Below are 20,139 nucleotides of genomic sequence, written 5' to 3'. Positions count from 1 at the left end.
GATTGGTTGGTCAAGGTGAGATATAAGTCACTTACTCTTGACACTTAGGAATGCAGTCCAGATGTCCATTCGGCACTCCCTAGACTGATAGGCGCCAATGGATGACCATTGATCATGATAGCCAGGCTTAGCTAATTGCATCCCCGTCTGGGAGTTTGTTTCTTATCACAAGAAAACATCTTAAATCAGCTTGCATGAATTCTTTCTCTGTGGCTGCACCACAGAGATGGAGGGTGAGATGGGGCCTCTTTTAGGAGCATACCAACGCTTAATTCTGTCTTATTAACAAGCATTGCCGCTACACTGTGCTTCAATCATTTCAAAGAAAATCGACCAGATACATTCATGGGCCTCAAGGAATTCTACACTGACAAACAAGTTGATACTGTAATCAGGAAATATCTGAATGGGATATTTGGACCAGTTAGCTGCTAAAAACCAACCAAGCTAAATGGCACTCATTTGATACCTTTTCTTATATTGTTGGAATGTAGTCTTTGATTTTGGTATTTTTTGTTTACAGCCTCTAGATGTTAGTGATGCGAATGGAATTATACTTGGATATCGAGTTCACTACATGCCAACAAACAAGCAAGCTTTGAAAAAAATGATTAACTCAACCAACCTAAATGAAACCTTGTTTCTATCTGATGAAGAATATGAGGTGACAGTTCTGGCTTACAATTTAGTTGGTAATTCACCCAAAAGCAGCCTTAGAATCCCTGCTGTTGGTCAAGAAGGTATGGTTGTTGGTAAATATGATTTTGCAAATTATTTTGTACTTTGAATTTAATGTATATTTTCTTATTAAAAGAGATAATAAAGCACTTGGGATTGAATTTAAAGGGAGAGCTATCATGACTCATCACAGCCTACCATTACTTCATGGTTTTGATTCATATGCACATCTGTAAAAAACATTACTGGTTTTTACAGATGTGCTTCTGGGAGTGTGGAGGACTGATAGTAATATACCTGGAAGTTTAGGTCTGTTGAGTTTTTTAATTAAAAATATATGGATGTGCATCGTTTGATTGTGTACTGACTTTAAATATTTCAATTAAAGAGGGATTTGTTGTATTAATGTTATTTCCCACAAAATTACACTTATTTCTATTTTTTATTTTAGACCTCCCAGCAGTTAGAGGAGTCACAATCACACCTGAGGGCAATGAGCTGTGTGTTGGATGGGAAACTCCCAAAATGCCAGTAACTGAATATGTGATTCAGTGGTGTTTGGATACACACCCTTTCCAAATACACTGGCAGCGGGTTAATAACACAATTCTCAAGATTTCCTTAAAGGGTGAGATATAGGTTGTTTTGTGCAGCATGATTTAGATTTCTCAGCAGGGCATCGTGCTGATCTAAAGCAAGAGCTCTTTAGTTCAAGCGTAAATGTTTGTACTCATCCAAAAGATAGGGAATGACAGCAGATAACCTGAGTAAAAAAAAACACATAGCTATGAAGTGCACACATTCCATTGGGCCCATCTTGTTTCGTGCTCAATTATTTTTCCAGACCTTCGTAATGAACAATTTCTTGATGTTTCAGTCATACTTTACTGGCAAGATTCTTAAGGGTCAGTGATAACTTTTGACCATCATGAAACAAAAAATTACATCTATTCAATTTCTTTCACAGGTGAATTGGAGCCCCTGAAATGTTATAACATTACTGTATACCCTATTTATGAGGGAGTTCCTGGGGCTCCAACATCAGAACAAGCGTACCTTAAAGAAGGAGGTAAGGAGGAAGAAACATTTAAGCAGTTGAAAAAGTTTGAAGTGCTATCTACAGGATCTAAGTGTGAAAAAGAAAATAACATTTTTGTCGTTCTATTAAAAAATACTTTCAGGTTGGTTTGGGCAGAACTGTGTAAGAACTGAAAGACATGAAAACAAAGCAGTAAACTAGCAGCTGTATAGAAATGTCTGTTCTTGATGCACTGTGGTGTCACAATGAAATATACATTCGCAATGGTTCTTCAGTATCTAGCTTGAAGATCATTTTTTGTTCCTTTTGTTTGTGGGAGGCATTTGTACCAGACCACTGCCTCACTCTGCAGATAGTGATGTCTTCAGCTGTTCTTGGGCAGCAGGAAATGCTTAGAAATGTTTTCTAACTTACACAAAGCGGTCAGTTTCTCGTCTTTTAGTTTACTCAGTGTTTTATGAGTTATGTAATGCAACTTATTGTTGAATCTTGTGTATGACATAGAAACCTTTCTTTGACACTAATTTATTTCTACACTGAAGTTAAACAAATGCTCTGAAAATGTAAATTGTCTGTGTTGCATTCATTTATTTGATCAATTTCTAATTCTAGCTCCTAGGATTGGCCCTAATGTGACATTAGGAGGGCTGACGAAAAACTCGGCGATTGTTAAATGGAAAGAGATAAAAAAAGAAGAAAGAAATGGTTTCATCAAAAACTACCTTGTTATCCTGCAGAGTGCAGAAGAGACACAAAGTAAGAATGTACTGAAAAGAAGAGACTCTTAAGTAAATTGCAGCTGGGTGCCTTTAACCTTTACCTTTGTACCTCAGCAGTAACTGAATATGTAATTTGAAATATTTATTGCTTAGTAATAGGAGGATTAATAAACAAGAACTTTGAAATTAAAAGTACAAAACAGAGGCTTTTTATTGATTAGAAATACCCACTAACTTTTATAAAGACAGATTCCTTGGGATCCTTCAGAAATGGCAGGATAAGATCCTTGGATCAGTAAGTTTCTTAAGACCAAACAAACAAACATGACTGATGCTGAACCTAAATATGAGCTTCTTCAGTATGCGTGAAGGGTTATCACAGTGTGTCAAGGTGCATGTCTAAGTGGTCCATAGATAGTTGATTAAATGTGTGAATGTTTCATTTCAAACAGCTCAAACAGTTAACTCACGGGAACTGGAGTACAAATTTACGAATCTGACACCAAACACTAAGTACACGGTCTGGGTGGTGGCAATTACAAATGGAGGAAATTCTACAAGCAATAAGCATACTTTCAAAACTCCACTTTTCTGTAAGTACTGGAATGTTTCATTCTTAAGATATGGTTAAATTTTTTTAAATACAAGATGTGACCGAATGTGGAGTTGGGTTATAGAAGGGATGTATTTTGAGTCATCAGTTTGAGAAGCCTCTTCCCATTATAAACCCTGATCTAAAGTTAGTAGTTTCTTTTAACTGTTCCAATGAGGGCACTACATTTTTGGGTAGACAAAGGGAACACTAATTAGCTGGCCTCCTGTGTGATGCCACTCAACTTTTGGTTATTAGCTGCCTCTCAGGTTATAGAATGGTGTTGCACAGCTTTGTTGTCTTTTGATTGGAAGACCTGATCCACTAAAGCCTTTGTTGCTAGAAGACTAGAGAACAAATACAATTTTGAGTTTGTAAGTGAGTTCAGGCTCCAAAGGTGGAGTTAGGATTTAGTTTACTGTTGTTGTTAGTAGCTGGAATCTTTATCCTGGTCTAGAAGTGCACATAGTAACAACAACAAACCTATTACGAAGAAACATTTGTGAGCCTAGTTTTTCGAAGACACAACTAAGTGACTTGGTACCTCTGACTTCTGTAGCATTGCAGAGTGCCTGGAGTCTGGGGACCACAATTTAATAAATCATTTACAGTTCAAAAACTCCTCAGTGCTCTTGCTTGACTCTGCTTCCTGGAAAAAAATGTTAATTGTACAGTAACTTACTAATGAACAAGTAATTGTTTTATTCCATATTACTTGTTTCTTTGCAGCCTACGCATGCTGACACAGCTACCCACCTGAACTACTACAGTAAATTACTCATGTCTAATGATAGGCTCCGGCTCACATGCCACACTGTATTAGATGAAGCTTAGGAAAAAAAATTGAAAAGTGAATGGATGATTGGATGGATGTATATGAAAAGTCATTTTTGTTTTCCAGAACGTTTTTCTTACTAAAATAATAAGTTGTAATTTGTATTGTGGATATGTATTTAGGTCTAATTTTGCATTAAAAGCTTCTTAATGTATTCATATTATATTTTCAGCAACAAAAGATGCAGTAAATACAACTGTTTCAGTAATAATTCTTGTTTTCTTTATGGGGATCATCTTCGTCTTTATCAAAGCATGGTAAGTAACTAGAACAATGTTTTTGTTAGAAATCTGCAGTGCTCTATAGTGATTTCAGTATTATGTTTTCCACCATTTCTATATTTTACAAAAGCTACTGACAGGCAATGAAAGTGCAATTTGTGTGAGTGAAAGCATTCATAAGTAATTCTCAAGAAGTTTTCCATTGAGTTGATATTGGCTGAATGCTTGTGTGACCAGCAGTGTTGTCATCAGGCAGAAGCTTTAACAGTTTGTCGCCTGATCTTTGCAACTGCAAGTCTTGTTTGTGGACCAGAAAGTATTCCTGCTGGACCAGAATTAACAACCATTTCCCCAGTAAGGTCACCAAGGTGATTTTGCTGTAAGTGGTGTCATCCTCTGGATGAAACAGTAAACTCAGGTCCTGACTACTTGGTTATTACTGACCCCTTGACACTTCTTGAAAGAGTAAGACCTCCACTGTATGCTTCTATAGTCTGGCCTTCCTGAAGTGATGGTGATGCAGTATCTCACTTCTCTGCCCGCTCTGTTGTGTTGTGGATCCACCGTTGCTTAATGGTTGCCACATGTTGTTCAGCTGGTTCCAGCACTTCACTGGTGCATTAAGTGGGTGAACCTCTTGTGCCTAATACTCTCCCTGTCGTCCAAACACAAAGAACTGGCCATCAACAAAGCTCTGAAAAACCCTGAATTGATCAAATGTCACCTACTCATCCTTTATCAATGCCTGCTCTGACTTATGATGACTGCATTTGTTATAACTCCAGCTGGAACTAGTTGTGCTGGTTTCGAAGATTAAAGCCCTGGCTTACCATCTGTGATAACAGCTGGGAGTAGCAGAACGAGGGTTGTCAGTTAAAAGAATCGGTTGTCCTGACACGATCTGATGGACAAGATGTGGTTTCTGGTGGGACAAGAAGATGACTTGTAACCAGCTGCCATGACATTCCAAGTCTCACTATCCCAAAGTCTTGATTGCTCTCCACAGTAATCAGCTGTGTCATCTTGCAGATTAATGTCGCTACCCTCTGCAGCTATTAAAGAGGTGCAACGTACATTCCCACAACCTCCCCCAAAAAGACATTGCATGGAATTTCTGTGCTTTGATGTTTGGTAAAACCTGTCATTAATTAAGAAATAATATGGACTAAATCGTCTTCTCCTTCCCTATTACATGATGTCTCATTTTTATTGTCTCTATACTAGAACAAATAAACACCAATATATATATATAAATTTCTCTGTAAAGTACCAGGCTCATTCACACTTTTAATTTCCTTAAGTGTGATGGTTGTTTCCTGTTGAAATGTCAGTACACTTAAGCAGTGTTGGCAGTTGGTTGTAAATTTATTTTACGCAGTCTATATTATATAGAGAAGTTATAATTTATAAACAACAGGACATTACTAGAACCAAAACATTGGAGATGATGAACATCTGTTGAAATTGATAATTGCTTTTTTATATACAGCTTTATAAAGAAAACTTTCTTCAAAATCCCAAACCCTTCCAGCAGCACCCTTGGAAAATGGCTTTTGAATTACACCTGTGAGGTAAAACATTGGTTCTCTTCAGCATTCCTTTTGTTTTCTACATTTTACAAAATACAAACAAGCATTTATGAACCTTCCCTTGTTGCTATAGTCATTCTCCATTAAACTTAATACCACAGGAAGACAAATGCAGACATGGAAAGTTTTAAAAATTAAAGATTTAAAAAATGTTTTACAAAAATTAACCCGAAAGCTGAAACTTGTGTTCTAATGTTATTATCAAATAACAAAATTCCCCAAACCTCATTTTTATTTCCAGTGCCCTCAGGAAAAAAAACTGAACAAAAAAAATCTTATTTGTGGAGATGCACGCCATCTCATGGTAAAAGACGATCACTTCAATTTTTAAATTGAAACATAAGTAATGGTTACATATATTTAAGTACTTAACGGTGTTTGCGAACAAAATAAGCTTACAATTTGGAAGCATAACACATAGCACTTATTTATGTAAATACTAAATACGAAATATTCCCTATTTCCAGAAACAACAAAACAGGGACATCCTGAAACCCGATGAAGATTTCTTGATTGGCGACTTAACGGTTGTGAACTGGAGCATGCCAGAAGAATTTAAGAATCCACCAATAAGTGAACACGGGGAAAACACAGTTCTTATCCTATATGCTGTTGATCCTCCCTCCATAAATAAGCTTGAAGGTGAAGACCTATGCCTTAAAGATGTTTTATCACAAACACCTCTTAAAAGTGATTATTTCCATGCAGCCCAGATCAAGGCCATTTTTAACAATAAAGAGTGCACGAATACAGAAAAGCATGAGTGCGCTTTTTTAGAGTCAGATGTCAAACACACTGAAAAACAGCTTAACAAAAGAACAGCCAGTGACACCAGCATCCAGCCATATATTACTTTCAATGAAACAAGAGCTACTTAATCAAAAATGTTTCCATCTCTAATGCTATTTAAAGTCAAATGCTGTTTAATTTAAAAATGCCTTAAGAACAAATAGAACAGATTTGTGGCATTTTGATTCGTATTGTAGTCTTCATTTAAGAATGTACTCGTTTAAAATATGACTTTTTTAGCTTTGTATTTTTTCTTTCCAATAATTTATTTTTGTAATATAGATTTATACGTATAGTTTTGCAAATTAAAGCACTTTACTGTACTTACTTGCATCACTTGGACCTTATAAATGTGTACATGTGCATATATTCTATTTTTCTAGAAAAACAAATGAATTCTGTAAATTTAAAACAGAATGGAAATTATATTCAGATATTGTTTAATGAAATATACAGTATGTGGGGAAAAAATGTATAACGAATGTTCTGTGTAACATTGCCCTCTTATGGTGTACATATCTAAATACAGTCTAATGTCCAAATGCCTAGTGACGAACATCACTTTTTCCATCGTAGTCTTCCCAAGCAAATATACCACCTTTCATGTGGTACATAAACACAACAAATTCATCTGTACCCATCAAATTATGCACTTTTCTTCAGTTTACGAACTAAATCAGGGCTATACTGTATAATTGTACCCATCACAGAAAGTCCCTTTTTTAGTGTTTTAATCAAATTTATGTATGATGTTTATGTAATAGTGATTTACATAATTCAGAAGATTATGATTCTCTTGCAGCTCCACGTCTCTTTAAAACGAGGGGTATATTTTGCATCATTTCCCTATTAATACACCCATCAATCTGTGAAATGTGTTCACTTTGAGATGATGGAACAGGTTTAAATTCAGTTAAAGCCTATTATATGGCAGTATAAAGCTAGAGCTCTTGAGTTCGCTTTTCATTAATGGTCTTAACCAACCATTAAACCCTAGTTCATTACATAAGAACATAAGAAGGGTTACAAAAACGAGAGGAGTCTATGCAACTCATGTGGTAGCTTGATCTAAGGCTCTCATTCAGCTGTTTCTCAAAAGAAGTAAAGGTGTTATATTCGGCTGGGTAGCTTGTTCCATACTCCCATAACCCTTTGAGTAAAGAAGTACTCTGTTTTACGATCTGAAATGTACTTCCACACAGTTTCCACTTCCGCTCCCAGTTCGTGTTTCACAGTTTCAAACCCACTATCTAGTCAGAGGTCTCAGCCAGGGAGAGGGGTTGGGTAAGCCTCTGGGAAGTGTGGTGGAAGTGGAAATGGCCATAGTGGCTGAAGATTTAGGAGGTCCTTGAATGAAAGCAAGAGTTAAAAATGAATAATTTAATTTAGTACTTTGGGAGATAAAATGGACTTAATGACACCTGCACATGTATAGAATTTGGTAATTAGGAACTTTAAAGCACATGACATACCAGTTAGCACTGAAGCTCTTCGATAGGTTTGTTTGTGCTTCCTGCGTTATTGTCCTATACTCCTTATTTTCCATTTTTGTTTTTTACCTCATACAGAAGAGCTAGGGAAGCGGTTTGTCACTTAGCCCAGCAATGCTTGTGCCATGTTCTCCAATGCTTGTGTAGTGGTTACTGGGTAAGATGTGTTGTTACCTTTCTTGATGTGATTGTGTTAGATGCAACAGGACAAAACTTAATTTACTTTGATTCAGGGCCCAGTATGTCAGTTCCCATGGAATTAAAGCAGTACTGAACTGCCAAGAAAGTGAAAGCTACTAAAAAGGAAAATGTTTGCCAAAAATTGATATTTTTAAATGCATTTGACAGGGATAATTCTTAAGAATGCATAAATTAGAAGTTAAAAATCTAATAAACTTGTTTTAACGATATTGTTTTAGAATTGTTTTGCACTAATATAGCTGTGCTATTGGTAGTTTCCAGGTGCTGTGATTGCAAAATGTAAGCTAGGTTGTTCATACACTCACATGAATGTTGGGATCTTGTAATTATGAGATAATGTACTACCTCGTAATTATGAGAATTTTGTCATAATAAAAGATACCATATTAAAGTTTTTTCTTGATGGCAGCAATGCACTTCCTTATCATAATTAATATTCATTATAAGAATATTATTCAAGGGAATACTTACTGGGATATAAAGGTTCATTTCTTTCTGAATTTTACTTTAATTGCAAAAAAAACACCTTACAAAAACTTCCAGATCTTTCTTACTGAAATATAACAGAAAATACCCCAAACCACAGATATATGACATGGAACATCAGAGAAATAAAAAGGCAAACATGGCTGCATATATATTTGTACACTTTATTTTACATAGTTGTTGAGCTTCATAAAAATACTTCAGATGTATTTTAGACATGCACAAGGTGTGTATAATACTGCAACACACGCAGTAGAACAAAAGCTACAAAATACTTAATGATTAACAATTATATCATCAGATATTTTTGGTTAAAGCAGTAAAATTAGTGTTTTTTAAAACAGAAAAGAGAACCTGAAAATGGACAAACTACAATAAAAAGGTAAAAACAGACAAACAATGTTGTCATAATAGCTTACTATATGAATCATTATCTAATACAGGATACAATGCTATAGAAACGACCTATCAGAAAGGCATCTATGATTACTGACATTCACAGTTCTTAATTCTCAAGAGCTGTACTAGTATACTGTGATAAGTCGATCCTTTCTTGTTTATCTTACACCAATACGTATAAGGCTAATGTAAAAATCCACAGGAAGTAAATGTCAGGTCCCCAAGTGTGAGATGCACTAAGAATCCAGACATTAGAAATGATTAAGGGAACGGTTTCCTTACACAGCGACACAGTTTGCATGAATACAGACCTACTGGACTTGCAGAGATACATCGTAGTCAAAACACGTGGCACTGTAGGCTAATTTTCTCCCTTTGACTGGTATAGATTTACTAAGGCAAACATTGCTAACAAAAGTTCTGCACAAAAATGATTTTTGTATTGCACTTCAGATACTCTCTTTACCTCCCACATCACCTTTGTGAATAACACAGCTTGACATCTTTCAGCCTGGTTAAGGCTTACACAAGGCTTTGTTTTTAAAGTTGACGGTACATAATATTGATGGAAAAAGTTTCAGTATTTCTGAGGTAACCAAAGCTGTCAATCTACAAATGTACAAATTATTCAGTTGAACTGTTTTAGTCAGTTTTAGCCAAATGATGTAATTTATAATACAGTATATTGTACACATCTCAAAGATCTCACACTTTTTGCAGAACATCTTGTTTTTAGACACTTGCTTAAAACATTTTTGTGTCAAGATTGATCTTAAACATTTTAGTTACATGTAAGTTTTACAAGTTTCTATTTAGACGATGTGGAAACCAGAATATTATAACCACAAATCTGAAATTGTCCCAAGCATTGTGCAAACATTGATCCATGATGATGTCAAATTGCTCATAAAGTAAATTAAAAAATACTTTAACAGTATATGCTTGTACAATGTGGGATTTTTATATAATGGCCAATTAAAAACATATCAAAAGTACATTATTTTTTATTCAGGTATATGTAAAATTGACATTTTACTAATTTATTTTCTGTCAGTCTTGAAAATACTGTTTTAAATAAAAGGTTAATTCTTAACTACAATGAGCAAAACTCTTGTTTTAAATTAAAAAGGTAAATGCATTTAACAGTCATAACAGTATTAACTAATGTACCAAACACAGAATCATCAGCTGGTTATCCAATCCTTCAAACTAAATCCTTCAAACTAAATCCCGTTTTATAGAACAATATTTTACAACATTAAGGCTAATTAGGAAAGTACCTCCTTATTTATAAATCCAGGTCTTCTTTGCTTTTCTTTGAAGAGTATGGGGTATTACCTTTGCTATGCAATTTCTTGAATAGTGCAAATAATTTTGTTTGTGCACTGTGAGAGATATTACATTCATAGAAAATAAAAAAAAAATCAGAAATAAAAGTTTCAATGACCTTGCCCTAACCAACTGGGCTACTTGGGTACAGCAGCATTGTCTAGAAAAAAACATTTCACTCTTGAAAATAAACCTGGTTGTTCACCACTGACACACTCAACAAGGATGCTTCTTCACAACAATCACCATGAAATTTTAAATTGAACCCCTAGAAGAAAGAATTCAGTAGATTTTGCTACACAGTCCACATGTAGGATTATACTGTAGTTTGGGTAAAATGTATAGTTTTTCTTTTAAACACAGGCACCATGGAAGTGACTAAAAAAAAGTCAAGCCCTTAAGGTTTTGTGGGATCAGTGTTCTTCAGTGAGATCTGCAACCATTCTGTAGCTCTTTGCTGCACTGCGAATCAGGTCCTCAAGGTTAGGTTGTAGGGGTCAGTATTCTTCACTGAGGTCTGTAACCATTCTGCTGTGGCATGTAGCTCTTTGGTACACTGTTTTCTACTTTCGTAGTAAAACCTTTTACTGCATCACAGGACCTGTCCTTGGGCAGTGGCGAAGAATCTTCGCCAGGCTGCTCCAGCCTATTTCCCTCTTCGGCTGGGCAAAACCCTAAAGGGCCAGGACTGTTGCCTGCGATCTCAATCTGATTCAGTTTCACAGGCCGTGTGTCATTGACCGTTCTGGCCCTTTTGAAATACGGCCTGGTGGGATACCCCTCGGCCTGGCTGGCAGTGGTTGGCAGTCGCTCGCCTTCCCCTTCTCTCAAGTTCCCGTAGAAGTGCTGGTCGTCTGGCCGCTCCTCGGAGTCGAGAAGGGGCTGGGTAGACTCGGACCTGGCAAAGACCTGGGCAGCGGGCACCTGACCCTTGTACCCACTGGCCACCACGGTGGAGTACTGCACTGCGCTGGAGATGGTCTGCCCCGAGTCCCCCTCGTCGCTGTCAGAGACGCTCTGCCGCGGGGAGGACATGCAGGACGAGCCCCCAATCCCGCTGCTGTGCTCTTCTGACAGGTACTTCCCCTTCCGCAGCGACAGCGAGGTCTTGTCCTCCTCGCCCATAGACTTCTTATCATATGCGTCTATTTCCACCACACTGACGTCTATCAAGCTGCCTTCTGGGCACATCTGTTCTTTTGGTGGGTTATGCTGGAAAATCAGTGTTAAAACAATATGAACTAAACAAATCGCATGTGAACATGTTTATATAATACCCAACATACAGTATCTTAATACTCTGGTGCAGTTGAGGTCATCATTTGCAATACGGCAATGTGCACTTTATGCAAAAGAGTCCTTCAGCTGAAGAATGAAATTTTCTCTGCTACCTCTCTTCCAAGCCAGGCAAGCTCTACTGTCCCTAATTTCATTAGCATTAGAAATTCCACGCAATACCTCTGTAACCACTGCAAAGAAGAATGACATCGGTGATTCTTTTTTTCTCTGTGTATATAGATATAACCGTACCTGTGTTGGAGAATCTGGAGACCAGTTTCCAATAGTACTGTTAGAGGGATCAGGCACCTGAGGCCAAATATGTTTCTTGATCCTGCGTGTAAAAAAATATTCTCAAATCACTTTTACTATTTAGAGTTTACATTACTCGTTTTTTAATCATAATGATATACAGTAAAACAAAATACAACGTGTAGATAAAAACTTTCCTTTTTGAATTAAATTCAACTAGTATTAAGCAACGATATTACAGCCATAAAAAAGGCATTTAAATGTTTTTCATCATAAATGTAATTGAAGCAAGGACATCCTAGAACTTAATAAGCACCACATACAGTATATCCCCCAAAATGTGTAAATGAAATAGGCAAATGGACTGAAAAATATGTGGATGTTCTCTATTTTATGAGTTACAGTTTTCTAAAGCTAGGTCAACTGCCAATGTCTAATCAGAGTAATCAACAATGTGCAACATAAGTTGTCGAGTTAGGTTTATGCTCATTTTATACACTAGGCATTATTGTCTGTGCTTTGTTTATAAGATATAAATTAGGAGAATGTATTAAAAGGCATATAATATATTAAATTCATTCTATTTCTAAACCTATAAAGAGCTTCACTACCACAGTATATTACTTAATATTAAACACTATACTATAAAATATAATATTAATTTAAATATTGTGATAAGCTTATGGTGACATTAAATAGATTAAAACTAGTTGCTTATAAATTGGTTTAAACTAATTCACTAGATAAATGTAATAATTTGGTGCACCTTTAGTAATTCATAAAATAAGTTAATTTTTTGGTAAAAGATGAAGATTATATTATACATGTTCAGGAATGGTCAATGTGAAAATGGTTTCCTTTAATTCAAATATAAATATGTAAATGCTGTAGAGAATGCTTTTAAAATTACCCTTATTATAATCCAAAAATAATTATACTAACAGGAACAAACTATATATATATACGGATGGAAAAAAGAAATGCAACATTTTCTGGAGAGTACTATAGTTATATCTTATGTACTTTCACATAAAGTTGTCAATTTGTTTTAAGCCCTCTGACCAGGAATACAGCTTGTGCAGTGAGGTATTGCAACTTGCCAATCGCACGAAAGCTCGTTAGGTGCACTTTTACCCACAGAGGTCCAGGTGGAACAATGCCTGATCAGGTGACCTTTAAAAAGGCCTTAATTCAAAGCTCTGGTCAGTGCAAGAAAAGGCCACACTTAGTCAGTTTTCTGTGAATTCCATAATGCCTCGACTGTCTCTAGAAGCAAGCGAGAGGGCCATTGGCATGCTGCAGGCAGGGATGTCATGTGCCAGCATTGCCAGACACTATAGATTAAGCCACTCCACTGTGTCCCGACTGCTGAGAAGGTTTCAGCAGACTGGCAGGACAGACTGTCCAAGATCAGGTCACCCTCGAGTGACCACACTAGAGCAGGACCAATGCATCAGACTGGGCCATCTGAGAGATCGTTTCAGATCTGCCACCCGTACTGTTCCTGAAACAGCTGGCAGACACAATGTCTGCATCAGTGACAGGACAGTGAGGCACCATGCTGCTGGCCTTAGAGCAAGGCGACCTGTCAGAGGCCCTCTGCTCACACCTCCTAGACGTCACACTTGACTGGCTTGGGCCAGAAAGAGGCTGCGATGGACTCGTCAGCAGTGGCATCAGGTCCTCTTCATGGATAAGTCACTCTTCAGCCTGTTCCACACAGATGGGAGGGCCAGAGTGTGGAAGAGGAGGTGGTGTTTCTTTTTTCCATCAGTATATTTAGCAAACATATTTAAATAAGACATATTTCGCAGACTTACCCTATGCGTTACAAACAAGCTAACCAAGAGAAAACACAAGTTACAATAGATTTTACACAAAACGTCTTGTTGAGAAATTTTAAGTGTCATAGCTCCATCATATGTCTTACTGATGAGTTTACTAGTGGAGGCTGAACTCCTACTGTAAGACACCGGATGGAAATTCAGTTTGCAATCCTGCTTTTTTGACAATTCAGGGTATGTCCATATACAGTGCCTACAGAAAGTCTACACATCCATTCTAAAGTAATGCCTAACGGCCTGAAATAAAGACTTATCAGAATTTATTTCACCTTTAAACATTGTAACACACAATCTCCAGGTGAAAAACAAAAGCTCAAACATTTTGATGAGCAACAAATGAAAATCTAGAAAAATAGGTTGGACATGTAGCAAGTACTAAGTAATTGTAAAATAGCTCCAGTGTAAGCAATTGCTTTCTAAATCACAAAACACGCTAATTACCCTCCACTTTTACTCTCAAAGAGTCAACTATGGGTATCAAGGAGCTATCAAAAGGCCTCTGGAATAAAGTTTGGAAAAGCAACTGTAGCTCTCAAAATCAGCAATCCTTCACACTTCACTAACCTCCCTGCTTAATGACTGGGCTGTGTACTAACAGGAAAGGCTTCAATACTAATACATACTGCAAACAAGTGGTGCACCTGGTATTGTTCTTGTTAATTAATGATGCCTGTTTCATGGAAATGCATATCATCAGAAATGCGTTTCTGTTTTGTAGTTTATTTGGCACATTTCAGTATCTTTTCAGGTCTTCGTAGAATCAGTGCACAGCACACAAGAAAGGTACAAGCTAAGAAAGAATGAACTAATGTACACTGCAGAGACGGAAACATAAATATCTACAATTCTTTCACAAGCTTCTATAAATATTTCACTTCTTGGGAGGCTATACCCATTTGCTCCCATGTAGTGAAACGCATTTCAAAAGTTTTGCAATTTATAGGCATGACATACGGTGAAGAACTAACCTACCTCCAGGATTTTGTTTGTTGTACCCTTGTTGAATTCAACATTGATAGTTTAAGAAGGCTAATTATGGACTTTCTTAAGTGGTCACAAGGCCAAGTTTGTTCCTACTTCAGACGTCTTACTGTATATCCTTTAAGTTTAAAAAGGTTGGTTTACTTTATGTGGTTGAATGCCACGTATAAAGAAAATGTTTAATGAGTAATCAGTTAATCAGTAACTCATGGCAAACTCATTTTACTTGCAGATGTCCCTTATTTACTGTATAAAATAACAAGAAAAATGTTGCTTGGAGAGAAATGAGTGAAGGGTAAAATTAAAAGACGAAGTGGTAAAACATTACGAGCTTTTTACTCACGTTTCCTTCTTATTAATGCACAAGAGCACAATCAGCACAGTCAGAAACAGGAAGCCAATGCAAATGGGTACCACAACAGCTTCGATGTCTCCAGGTGCTAAATATGAAACGGAGAAGTGGTATTACACAACCCAGTGTTTCTCCGTCACTGGTTTTAAAAACTAATTACTGCTTTGAGCTGAAAAAAAAAAAAATCTGCAGATCTGTACAGGAAAGCCCCAGCTGGCCAGGGTAAAAGACATAAATAGGAAGGTGTTGTAAGGGGCTACAAATATAGCTTCTGTTTAAAAATGAACATGCAATCAAAACCTCTTGGAAGGATAATTAACTAATGATAATGTAATATATTTAGAATGGAGACCATAAGTGTTATTTGTACTAATGGTATGATCATTGCAGCCTTTCCCAAACATTGTTTCCAACATAATACTAGCTGTAATCACAGGTTATGCAATAACACATTGCATGTAACTCTGGAAAGTCTCTATTGAGTCTTCAGTCTGAACTTTTAATTGTTTTAAAATGGGATGAAAGGTTGCCTTAATGAATGCCTTTTTACACATTAATATCCTGTGAAATTCATCTTCACGGTAAAACATACAAAGACCTTAAACATATTTCAGAAGAGTAATTTTTACATGAACAAAAACATTTTTCAACAACTAAGAAACATGTTGAATAATTTACAATTTGTATATGTTTTTCTTTTTTTGGGATTATTTTTATTATTGAACTATTAAAAGTTACATACCATACTTCATAGTGGTAAACGTGAAGTCTGTGCCATTTCTGGAGCCTGCTTCAGTAGATACCATAACATGTACCACATACATGCTGTTACTAGCCAGAGACCTTATTGTGTACATGTGGGTTTCGGGACTCACTACAATTGCTGAAAAATACAAAATATTAAAATCTGTTAATTACTTGTAGAGATAATGATTCTCTTCTTTCAACACATCAAGGAAGACTAATTGCACAGATCAATTTACTCCTCAGCACTGATTCTAAGAGCAGCAGTGCTCAATGAATTCTTTATGCTCTAGAAAAATCTTGCTTTTTTTTAAATGGAAATGTTAAATTTAAGTTTGTTTTGATGCAAAGAAGTAAAGCCCAAAATTACTGGAACTATTTTGTATTAAATAAAAGGGAAATTTAGATGTATGATGACACATACTCTTAAAAGATTGATTATACAGACTCTCAAAAGTTCCTTACTTACATTTTTCAAACCTGCCTTCAGATTTATAGAATATGGTGTAATTGGTGATGAATCCATTCTGACTTTCCAGCGGTATCCTTTCCCACTGCAGTTCAACTTCATTTTTTCCTCTTTTCTTTGCAAAGACGGAAGGACCCACAGAAGGAGCTAAACCGTCAAAAAATGGATTTTTGAAATTAAAAACAATACTGTAGCACCTGAGTTTAATAAGTTTCATAGAATTCTTATAGTAACTTCTGTCACATTGACTGAATAAAATAATTCTTCAGAACTGTATTATTAAATTAATATGAATAGCATTCTGTTCCTTGCTAGTAAGTATGTAAGTATGTATTTTGGCAAACCTTACCTAAGAAAAGTCCCATTTTAACCTTCTCACTTTTTTTTTTACCAACGCAAAACAAGCAAAACTGTGGTGTACCAGTGTAGGTCCCTTTAAGAAATGTGAAATTTTAAAAAAATGGTAAAATGTGAGAAGAGAATTTAAAAGCCTGTGTAAAAACTGTTAACAAAATCAGCCATGTTAAGCTGAATGTCACAAGCTTATGGGCTTGAACAAACTAAAATAAAAAATGTATTCTATAAAAAGAGTGAACACTTACGTCCTTGTTTAAGATATGCTTCTACTGAGCGGGCTGTTCCTGCAATGTTCCCGTACATTGGAAACACAGATATGTGGTAGCGTTTGAGAGGCTGAAGATCTCCTGAAGCACAATCACGATACAAGAAAGGTTACAAAGAAGATGAAACAATTAGACCTACACAGTGCATATCTGCTTGCTAGTAGCTTATTAATCCAACATTCACTTGAATCCAGTGGTTCCTTTGACAATAGTAAGACAAATCGGCTCTAACAACATGCCTGGGCAATTTGTTCCAGACACCCACCTCCCTCTGTGTGAAGAAGTGTCTCTTGCTCAATGGCATAAATGCACTTATCTTAGCGTGGCACATTGCCCTCCAAGTGTCTTGGGACAGCAAAGTCTCAACTGTTTTGTTTTGCTTTACAGTCAAGCAATTTGTATTAGTCATTACGAGATCAATTTGAATGATAAGTATAATATACCTTTTATTTTTGGGAATTTCCATGTATACATTTATTCATATTAAACCAAAACTTTGTTCCCAACTCTTGTGATTTCAAGTGATTGTACATACTGAGACATTCATATTAAGTACAAGTTAGTATTTGGTTGCATGTTCCTTTGAGACAATAACTGCGAGAGGTCTGTGACCCACTGGGCTCAGCAAACTCTTTATATATATTCTTTATATTTATATTTATTCGAAGGTAGTACAGAATTTACAGAAATTTGTATTGTGTCAAGGATTTCTGTATGGTACCTTAGCATCAAAGATTTCGCATAAGAACATCTTATGTGTTCACATGTTTTTTCATGATATAAAGTGATTCAACAAAAACAAATTTTAAGTTTACTTACATATGAGACAAAATAAACATCACTTTCCACAGTATTACACAAGGGAATTACAAAAAAATCCTAGCAGGCAACTTTATAAAGTGAATTTTGTTTCTGCCTTTTCAAATTTGAATTTCTGTGCTATTTCATTCAGTTTAATTGTAATATTTAATCCTAAATACTGCATAATGCCATTGATACACAAATAATGTAGCACAATTGCTTTGTATCTGTGGTATTTGTAGGTCTTTCTAAGGATAATGAACTGTGTTTGTACTTATTTCAAATGACATCTGCATCATACATTCTAAAGGAGAAATATTTAAATAATGTTGGAAGAAAAATGGTGACTAACTGCCACTAGTTCAGAACCCTGTAAAGCTTCACAAAGGGCAAATCCATTATGAAGACAAAACAGTACCAAACTCTTGAACTACTTTTGACTGTTTGATAAAGTTGGTGGGTCTTTCTGCAGCTGGAATTCTCACGTCCGCTGTGCATAAGATGAACCACTGCCACTACTGTGAAGGGGGTGTAAATGATGTCTCAGTCCTGGAGTGCCACATTTCTCTCAGGTTTTTCATTCATTCTCGGGCCTCAATGACTGAACTACTTCCAAGTCTGAACTGAACTAGTCTGAGCTCTTTCAAGCTAGATAGAACCATTCCAACACTTTATTACTAGTCTTTTACTGAAAGTGTCTTAACATACTGTCTCACTTGCTGGTTACAGACTGCTGGTTTAGTAACATCAGTACCTTTGATTTTAACAGGCTGGGAAAATTTGTCAAAATAAGCAGCAAATTAATTGGGGCAAATCAAATCGCCTTAAATATCCTCTACAAACCAAGGGTGGCGCAGAAAGCAAAATGAATTTTGGATTGTGTCTCTCACCCCCTCCTCTGCAACTTCACACTTGCCTCTGTGTCCCCAGATGTAATATTGATAGACACAGGAAATCTTTCATCCCCGCTGCAATAACTCTTTCAAACAATGTAATGTAGCTATCCTCTCCTTTATCCTGCTGTAGCACCGTTGCACTGACTTCTTGATTGATATAATTTTGTCTGTCATTGTGTTATGTTGGGAGTCAGATCAGATCAGTCTATGAGTCTATTTCATTTGAATGAGAACAAGTAAAGTTTGATAATAGCAATTGATTTGCTTCGGCAACACTGAATGTACTTATCGGTCATGCCAATAAAGCATCTTGAATTGAAATTGAATTGAATTAAAAGTACAGACTGGAGTTCTTCATGCCTACCTGTCACAAACGCCTGGTTGGTGAAGGAGTTCTCTCGCTGCCAGCTCGCGGTCTTGGTGCTCATGCACTCCACCTCGATCACGTACTCGGCTACTCTGCCTGGGGTAACCCTGGGGGGCGGCTTCCACGTGACCTGCAGCCTCCCGTGCTGGGAAGAACATCCCACATCTTCCACGCCTGGGAGCTCTGAAACATTGGGGATACTGGACGTTAGCCCACAGAACAGAGCAGATACTGTACGAATGGGGGAAAAACTAGGAAATTAAGACTTGTGCTGCAGAACCACATAAATGACTTAATATATGCAATGATGGTTGTTTGCTATGGAACACCCTACATCTTACTGTACCAGCTCTGTATTTGTAAGTTAATACACGCTGCATCCTGTTTTTGTTACCCTGCAACTTTGTAATGCTCGTTTTGTATGTTCCAGCCATTAAAAGGTGACAGAGAAGAAAAGAACGCCCATTTCAGTATTGGCTCTCTTGTGTCATGGACTAACACTTCAAGTGAACAAGTACAACCAGTAATTGCAAAAAAACTGATCCTGTTGTTTATGGAATACAAAGAAATTGTAAAATATAGGAGTCAGATCAGTCTATGGGTCTATATCATTTCAATGAGAACAAGTAAGGTCTGATGATGGCAAATACATCACTGTTCATTTTAATTTGATACTTCTGAAAGAGGGAACTAGAAAAATCATTATGATTATGGACAAAGATCAAAAATACATACAGTATTGCATATGCAACAACTGGAGTTTTTACTACCTTACAGACTTAAAGGTTTCCATATGTGCTTTTAGATGATGTCTGCAAACTGTTGTGATGTAAGTGGCAGTTTTAAAGAAATTATTAACATGCAGGTGCATCTGTCTCAAGAACTGCAACTAAGTACATTACTGCTCAAAAGAGGAACAGCATGAGACACACTGTCAGTAACAATGCAGCACAGAACACTCATCGTGCCAAGCCTTCTACTGATGTTTCTGATGAATGCATGTGATTGGGGATGCTGAGACAGATCCACACATTAAGAAATTGCTCAAAATCCAGTTTAAGACCATATTTTGCAGCTGGCGTGGTACCTAAAAGCACATGGAAACTGCCTTTTTATTATAGTCCTAATATTAAAAATTACATACTGTACATAAGTAGCTATTTGG

General features: G+C 36.5%; 2 protein-coding genes and 1 long non-coding RNA gene across 7 annotated transcripts in view; 2 read left to right on the top strand and 1 right to left on the bottom strand.

Annotated features, from left to right (window-relative positions):
- The window catches only part of LOC148673031 (interleukin-6 receptor subunit beta), a 29,123-nt gene extending 20,576 nt beyond the window's left edge, over window positions 1–8,547 (top strand). For 4 of the 5 annotated variants that reach the window (XM_088629206.1, XM_088629201.1, XM_088629203.1 and 1 more), the window contains 8 exons: window positions 524–752; window positions 1,130–1,306; window positions 1,646–1,747; window positions 2,330–2,473; window positions 2,889–3,029; window positions 4,036–4,120; window positions 5,574–5,655; window positions 6,141–8,547. In XM_088629206.1, coding sequence (XP_088485332.1) covers window positions 524–752; window positions 1,130–1,306; window positions 1,646–1,747; window positions 2,330–2,473; window positions 2,889–3,029; window positions 4,036–4,120; window positions 5,574–5,655; window positions 6,141–6,551 — 1,371 coding nt within the window. In that variant the 3' untranslated portion in view covers window positions 6,552–8,547. The remainder of the gene's footprint in view (window positions 1–523; window positions 753–1,129; window positions 1,307–1,645; window positions 1,748–2,329; window positions 2,474–2,888; window positions 3,030–4,035; window positions 4,121–5,573; window positions 5,656–6,140) is intronic. The other variant, XM_088629204.1, reaches the window with a different exon arrangement.
- A 242-nt stretch (window positions 8,548–8,789) lies between these two features.
- Window positions 8,790–20,139, bottom strand: part of il6st (interleukin 6 cytokine family signal transduce) — a 34,571-nt gene continuing 23,221 nt past the window's right edge. Inside the window, exons 10-16 of the mRNA XM_088629196.1 lie at window positions 18,972–19,157; window positions 16,890–16,991; window positions 16,288–16,434; window positions 15,817–15,957; window positions 15,066–15,162; window positions 11,898–11,979; window positions 8,790–11,579 (exon numbers count right to left, since the gene is read on the bottom strand). Of these exons, the coding sequence (XP_088485322.1) occupies window positions 10,875–11,579; window positions 11,898–11,979; window positions 15,066–15,162; window positions 15,817–15,957; window positions 16,288–16,434; window positions 16,890–16,991; window positions 18,972–19,157 (1,460 nt within the window). The 3' untranslated portion in view covers window positions 8,790–10,874. The remainder of the gene's footprint in view (window positions 11,580–11,897; window positions 11,980–15,065; window positions 15,163–15,816; window positions 15,958–16,287; window positions 16,435–16,889; window positions 16,992–18,971; window positions 19,158–20,139) is intronic.
- On the top strand, window positions 16,428–16,875 carry LOC148673030 (uncharacterized). Its single transcript, XR_015935916.1, has 2 exons — window positions 16,428–16,716; window positions 16,763–16,875. It is a non-coding gene; the product is annotated as an uncharacterized LOC148673030 (long non-coding RNA).

Source organism: Lepisosteus platostomus, chromosome 4, assembly GCF_059453375.1.
Source record: "Lepisosteus platostomus isolate fLepPlt1 chromosome 4, fLepPlt1.hap1, whole genome shotgun sequence".
In the NCBI taxonomy this organism is placed as follows: Eukaryota; Metazoa; Chordata; class Actinopteri; order Semionotiformes; family Lepisosteidae; genus Lepisosteus; species Lepisosteus platostomus.
This window is presented reverse-complemented; position numbering and strand designations above follow the sequence as displayed.